Raw genomic sequence first — 8,014 nt, 5'->3', positions numbered from 1 at the left:
TTCAAACCTACAAAGGTGTAAGTCGTGGGTTTTTTTCCTTTATGAGCCAGGGTTTTCTGTAATAAAATATTTTGTCATTATTTTATTTGCTTTACAAAACGTAACTGTTGCGAAGAATATACTTATTTTTTAGACAAATTTGGGGTCAGAAATCCAACACATGATTTAGAAAACCTTAGCTCTCCACACCAGCAATCCGGCATCATGGCAATGGTCATGTTTTATCATCCTCCACTCCATTTAGAAGTCCATAGACATTCTCTCCGGTCATACCTGCATTGTGACGGGGAACCATTTCCTCGGGAAAATCTTCAGAATTATCACCAAAGAAGAAATCATACCAGCCCGTTGAGTTCCAGCCATAAGTGAAATAGTTTTGTTGAATATCAAAGTCATGATGACAGAGCAAGTAGGAGCCTTGAACCTGATATGCAGAGTTGTCCACCCCATTAATGAGATTGTGTGGATGAGGAGATGATGATGTGTTACATCTCAAATTGTTCTTATACACAATGTGGACGCCAAGTTGCTTCAATCGAACACCAGAATATAGAGTCATTGAAATGCTCATAGAATCTCCAGGATCCAAGTGATCTCCTATTTCCCAATTGCATAGCCATGTGATATCTTCATCATTATCTGGAATACCATGAATTATTGGACTATATGTCCATCTCAAATCCTGGTCTTATTTACCACTCTAACATGAAACTCATTCCAAAATTTATTTCTCCTTGTACAATAAGATATATTGGCCTTTCCATAGATAACATATAAGTTTAAACCCTGAATGTCATGATTAGGCACATCAAAACTGATTGAGGACGACCCCGTAGATTTGTAGCTTAGCCAGTCTGGAAGCTCACTTCCATGAAAAGAAGTACTGAATATGCCAAATTCATAGAGGCCCTGCATATTAATCACAAATATACTTCATTAATATTCGTGTGATACGAGCAAATAAATCAGCATATGACAAACCTGTATAGGACATTTCCATCTTGTAAGAGTCAGGTTGTTGTAGAGATCCACTTTCATGTCACTCAAGTTGGGTAATCCCAGAACGCTGATTAAATCAGCATCAAATAAAGAAATGCATTTTAGCTGGAACATTTCCTGAACCTCAATTAGTTTGTTGCAACTTAACACAAGAAATTCCAATGTTGTCAATATGTTTGGTAAATTTGATAACCGCTCGATTGACCTGCATCCGTAGATGCTCAACGTTGTGACACTGGCTGGAATCTCTGGAAGATACTTAAGTTCTTGGCATTTCTCTAACTCAAGTACCTGGAGATTGGTAAGCTTCTTGATGCTATCTGGTAAGCTGTCAATTGGATTCTTACTTAAATACAAGTTCTGCAGTGTGGAGAAATCACCAAGCTCCACTGGAATCAAATCACTTGATAGACCACATCCAATAAGACTTAAGGTTACTAATGTCTGAGATACTGTAGTTAACAGGTTAACGATTCCAGGAGATTTTCTTGGGCTTGAGACTGAAGTGCACAGAGCTAAACTCAGTAAATGCTTCTTACGTACACAAGTGGAATCTTGATGGATAGCAGTTCCACCGGCATCAAGCTCTAGCAATGACTGCATCTTATTCAACTCTAATGAAGACCATTCAAATTTTGAGCAACCGTACAGAATAAGCTTCTCGAGGGAATGGACATTAGTAATACATCTGGGAAGTTTCCGTAGACTTTGGCAGCATTTCAGGTTCAAAATGAGGAGTCTCTTTAGTCCTCCAATCGATTTATCAATCTGAGTCAACCTAGTGCAGTACTTGAGAATTATCCTCTCAAGATTTGGAAGCTTTGAGAAGTCAGGGGTATAGGACAAACCTTCTGAATGACTCAAATTCAGAATCTTTAATGCACTTAGAACCTGTAAACAAAAACAAAAAAAATGAATCTTAAAATCTTAAAAACAAGGGGATATTATATAAAAGACTTGTGCAAGGAACAAGTTTTCAAGGCAGAGGGAATATACATTGTGTAGTACCTTGTTTCTTTCAAAAAGATGATGCAACCTACTATAGCGCATTTCCAGGACGACCAGTTTCTCCAAAGGTAAGCCATCAGGTAAACATTTATATGGAAATTTGTGCCAACACAACCACCTCAATGACCTTGGGAACTCCTTATAATTTCCTTTAAGTGCTAAATTGTCAAGTTGCAGCAGTTTTAATTTGTGCATACCCGAAAATGCATCAGTGTTGACACTGTCCACCTTCTTTGATTTGCCAAGTGAACCATTAGTAAGAACTTTACGAGGTTGTGGTTGCCTTGATGGATTACTTTGGCTTGACAGCTTCTTTTTCCCCATTAGGTAGGCACATTCCTGCAAGTAGTCATGTGCTGTTGGATGATAAAAGAATCTCGGTGGCTTATCTTTGTGTGCACAAGACCTAACGTTCAGGCCTCGGATCATATCTGTACCCTGATGAAAAGAATACTGAGATATATAACATAAAAAGCAGATTTGTGAAAGTAAATGTAACTGGAAAAATAATGGATCGTACAATTTTTTCTCTCAGAACATTAAATGAGTCCTTGAAATGCCACAATCTACTCCGTCTTTCGGGATGCTTAGGTGATTCTTGGCGTATAATTTCTCGTCCCATATCTCTAACTAATGGATGCATCCTCAGTTTTCCATATTCATCAATTATCAACAAGAATCTATCTCGGAGATTCTGAAGCCCAACCATTGTATAATATCCACATGCATTAAGTATAGTGACAACATGGTCTACATTCTTTCCAAGAAAGAAGGAAGCAATGTCAAGGAATAGGCTTTTGTCATGATCATCTTGTATAAACTCAAAACTAATTTGCAGTTTCTTCGATACTTTACTATTAGGAATTGCCTCTAGTTTCTTTAGTGTACTTTCCCATACATCCAGACTTTTACCAGAGAGAGAAGAACCCAAAACTTGTAAAGCTAGAGGACATCCAATACAATATTCTATAATCCTTGTCAAGAACTTGGTGTAATTCTCGACTGGATGGTCTTGTCCGAATGCATGCCAACTAAATAGTTCAACAGATTCGCCTAGGCTCAGTTTCTGAACATGATCAATCAATTCAATTTCACAAGCCCTTAGTAACTCTATGTGCCTAGTTGTCACTATAATTTTACTGCCTGAATAAAACCAATCTCGCATTCCAACGATAGCAGCTAATTGTTCCACTTCATCAACATCATCCAGCACAATAAGAACCCTCTTACCATAAACAGCACTTTTGATCTGATTCATTCCATCTTCAACACTCTGAATGTCAATCTTCCTCCCGTCAAGAATATCAGAAAGAAATTGTTTCTGCAGATAAATTAGTCCATCCGTTGACTCTGAAAAATCTCTAACATTGTAGAGGAAGCTGCTTCTTTCAAAACTTTCAAAGTTAGAGTTAAATGCATATTTGGCGATTGTTGTCTTCCCTATACCACCCATACCACAAATGCCCCAAATACCAACATCATGTGTTTTATGTTGCAACCACAAGCAAATATTGCTAACCCGAAAATGCATACCAATTAGGTAAGGAGCAACACTCAGGATTGAACGGTTTACTTTATTTTCAGTAACTTTCACAAGTTTCTCTATAAATCTCAACTCAGTCCTACAATAAAGATCAAAGTGGAACAAACAAAAACAGAATTGGTTAGCTGGGTGATCTCAAGTTAAAAGTTATATGAATTATTATACTTTCTCTTCTGAAACATATTCAAGGATATGTGTGTTGATTTGGCTACTCTACCAATGAGTAGTTACTCAAGCTTTGGTTTACTACATCTGTTTACACTAAAGTTAGTAATGTTTTCGGTTATTAGACTATTTTGTTGATTGAACTGTTTCCTTTAATTAGTTGTTATGTTTTCTTCACCCTGGACGTGGACGGCACTCAAAACCATTTTTGGTCCCAAGCGAACCGTTTGTCTGGCTAACTATGGTGCATATGACTCAATAAGATACACGAAGGCTTTAATTTAATAGATGAGCATTTAAACATTTAAAGAAATTTTAAAACAAAGTATGAAAATACTTAATATAAATAGTAAGTGTTTAATAAAACATGTGAGAAAAGTTAAGGAAACCGTCTAACTCTTTTTGTCCATGAAGCCAATCCTATCTAAATATCGGTGTTGAGAGAAGACTAACGACACCTCAAAACCCTGATACTATAAATCAACAAAAATGGAGTCCTTCGAAAGCAAGGAGGTTACACTATATGTTGACGAGTAGATGATGTGATCTTAATGGAACGTCTGTTGATAATCCTAAATACTTAAAATTGGTTCATGAAATGAGGTTGAATAGCATCAGTACATTGAATGTACGAGAATACAATATGGCCAAATAAAACAACAGTTGAACTGATGATTAAATATAACTCAAGTGAAACAAGATATGAACAAGTGGTGAAAACCATTTGTAGTTTACAATAAAATATGTACTAAAAGCAATATGAAAATAATAAACTTTACTTATTTAATCGACAATCATCACTATGAACCTAGCGAAGGTACAACATTTCACCCACGTTGTCAGGGTCATCCTACAGTTTGTCGGGCTGTAGGATGCTAAGCACTACTATGGATCCATCCAATAAGCCTTCTTGAGGCAATAAGGAGTACTCACCCAAAAATCGATACGACCCTATCCTACACTAACTATGTAGTTCACGGGGCTTGGTATTTAAAATGAACTATTACTCAATTTGGTGCTCGATACTACTTGCAATATAATCAGCATCAATATGCTCATATAGCATATATGAGTTGAGATAATACTCAAAAAGACCCCTTTTTAAGGGATAATTCAACTTTTATATGTCTGAATGCCTCCGTATACTCTTAATGCTTTTCTAATTAAAATAGTGTTTTCTTTCTCATTGTAAAATAATGCATTTAGGATCATTCAAAATACCCTTAAAAACTCTTAAAATAACGTGTATTTAGGTTGTAATGATGAAAACTATATCTAAAATCATATTGTGATTTGATCATTAATTAATGACTCGAGAAGTCATACTGCCTAAACATTAATTACATATCTGGAAGTTATACTCTCATTACTGATCATGAGTCGTGGTGTTCTCTGGCAATGCTCAAAATATCTCTTTCATAAGCATATCTTTACTTCTATGCACATGACTTTAAACACGAGACAACTTATTTGAAATCATGCATAATTCGTAAATACTCAAAAGTAGCTCTCATAGCTTCATAAATAATCTTGACACATGTTTGGAGAATCATAATAATATAATAAAATACGTAGTTCATAGTAACTCATTGATATACTGGAGAAATCTTTCATAAAACTCTAATTCTGAATAAAAATCATAGCTTGAATAAGATTTGGTAAAATCCTAAGTTTGTACATATTTTATAATATAATCAAAACACTTTAGACATGAGAGAGAAATGAACATTCTCATTGAAGTAGTACATATTCGGAAGAACAAAGTTCTTGAAGAAAATTGAAAAAAAAAGTTGATTGGAAGCCTTAAAACTCTAGCTTTTGCTATCCTTGCCCGGGGGGGGGGGTTGTTTTTGAGTTGGGGAGTTGAGAGCATATAATTAAAAGAAAATTGAGTACTTGGTGGAAATATATTCCCTTAATTGAAGTTAAAACTTCATGTCTTGGGCTAAGGAAAAGTAGGAAAAGACAAGAAACCCCACTTAAAAGCTGTCAAAAACATTCCACGGGGTCATCAACAGTTCGTGGTTTGACCTATCGATCATAGATCTCATCCATGAAATTCATATTGAAGTTTTAAGGCTAAAAGTTTGTTCTACGAGCCTAAACTACGACCTATAGAAGTTTCTGTGACCCATAGATGGGTCCACAGGAATTGGATCCCAAAATTGACTTTCAGTTGTTTTTCCATGAGTCAATAGTACGGGTAGTAGCTCTGCTGTGACTCGTAGAAGTGATTCGTAGGTCATTAACTCAGAAAACTCTATTGTGGTAGTCTCTTGTAAAATGGTAATACCTTTTTATTTCGAACTTGAAATGAAGCAAACTTGGTGGCATTGGAAAGATGAGTCATAGACCTTTAATTACATAGATCATAGTCCACCTAATTCATTATGTGATGAGAGAAATGATCGTTTGAATTTGATCAAAGTATTAAAACATAATCGGTAAGGAAACTTTCAACTCAACCTTGTGCTAAGAGATTCTCGTGACCATAATTCATGTCCAAATAAATTCTCACACAAAAGAATTGGGCTTAACACACCTAAGCACAATTTAAAAATCACCAGATACGACTATCTACACAAATGAACAATGGTTCAGGTCTTAAATTAGAAATTTTCGGTGTATTACACACACACACTATAAGATGACTTGTCCCTTGTGTTGTTTTTCAATTGATGATCAATTATACTGATTATCAATTGATGTTATGCATGTGAAGGCTTTGAATTGAAGTTTAATTGAGAGCCATATACATTTTAGCAAGAGATGATAATTTTGTTTAAAAGCAAAAGTCAGAGTCTCACTCGCTGTAAGCTTCGTACTTTTTATTTTTTCAGAGGATTGAATTTGATGTAGAGAAAATAGAAAAGAGAAAGAGAAGATGAAAGAAATTTACTCTTGAGATGAACTCTGTAGAACCATGCCACTCCCGCTTTGATCAGCGACTTCCCTGAGTGCTGCCCTCCACCGTTTGATCTTCTCGATCCACTCCTCTTTACCTTCATCATCAGATTGTTCCATTATTCGTTGTTCATGCGTAGCAAATGCAGTAGCAAAGCTCCCCATTTGCTTTCCAACATCGAGCGGATCCACATAGTAGAAAACTGGCAATATAGCATGTCCTCTTTTCCTCTTGTTTTCAAGAATCATGACAAGTTCATCAAGGCACCAACTAGATGTTGCATAATTTTTTGATAAGATGATAATTGAGCTCTTTGAGCTATGAATTGCTTTATCCAATTCAGATTTAATATCTTCCCCTCTTTCAATTTCATTATCATCTCTGAATGTTCGATAACCCTCATCCACCAAAGCTTTGTAAAGCTGATCAGTGAAAGTCTTACGAGTATCCTCACCTCTAAAACTCATGAACACATCGTACATACAACGCGACTTGACATTTGAGGCTTCCTCAACTCTCAAACCTTTCATTTTACAGTAAGATTTTGAGATCTCTGTTCCTCAAAAAGATAAATGGAGTTTATTGTTTTACTATATTATTATTGACTAATTGGAATGGAACATATTAAGACCCAGGGGCGGAGCTACCTTGTACGAAGGGGGTTCACCCGAACTCCTTCGACGAAAAATTATATTATTTATATCTGATTAAAATAATTTTATATGTGTACATAGTAAATGTCAAACCCACTTTGACTATCTACTTATATAGATTTTCAATCCCTTATTAAAAATTTTTACTCCGACTCTGCTTGGCCTACCCAACTTATTGGAATGGAACATATTAAGAGAAAGTCTAGCAAATTGACTTGGAAGTCTAGAATAAAGGATGAGAAAAGGGACATACCTATCCACTTTATGATTTAGTGGTTATAAAAGTTATTCATAGACATCTCTACTTTACACAAATAAACCAAAGTACCTTATTGGTTTAACGAAAGTGAATAATTTAATTTTTAATTTCTTTTATTCAATAGAGTTCATGTAGGGGCTTATTTGATCCTCATCTCAATTATTTTGACTTTTTTATTCAGCGATTAATTTAAATTTATTATTTTGATGGTCAAATTTTTAAATTCATTTTCTTGTTAAATTTCTTATAGATGCCTAATTCTTTTTAATAGATACAAAAATATTACAATATAGCTGCTAAAAATATAGTTTTAAATTTTTTTCTTACTTTTCTCTTTTCATTCATACTTTTTTCTTTTTATTTCTCACATGCTTACGGTAAAGAATGAAAGAAAAATTTAACTAAAAATAAAAAGCTCTAATAATGATAAGCAAATAAATCTATAAGGCACTACAAATAAAAGCCTAAACAGCGGGAGTTTA

At 35.0% G+C, this 8,014-nt stretch overlaps 1 protein-coding gene across 1 annotated transcript; it reads right to left on the bottom strand.

The window, feature by feature from the left end:
- Nucleotides 1–7,224, bottom strand: LOC107009114 (TMV resistance protein N-like). The gene is made up of 5 exons (XM_015208390.2): nt 6,615–7,224; nt 2,528–3,629; nt 2,008–2,445; nt 982–1,890; nt 1–909 (listed from the first exon to the last, which is right to left on the bottom strand). The coding sequence occupies exons 1-5, from the start codon at nt 7,148–7,150 to the stop codon at nt 676–678; spliced, it is 3,219 nt and encodes a 1,072-aa protein (XP_015063876.1). The 5' UTR covers nt 7,151–7,224; the 3' UTR covers nt 1–675.
- Nucleotides 7,225–8,014: the final 790 nt, after the last annotated feature.

Source organism: Solanum pennellii, chromosome 2 (assembly GCF_001406875.1).
Source record: "Solanum pennellii chromosome 2, SPENNV200".
Classification (NCBI taxonomy): domain Eukaryota; kingdom Viridiplantae; phylum Streptophyta; class Magnoliopsida; order Solanales; family Solanaceae; genus Solanum; species Solanum pennellii.
The sequence above is the reverse complement of the archived record's forward strand: the minus strand, read 5'-3'. Positions and strand labels throughout refer to the sequence as shown.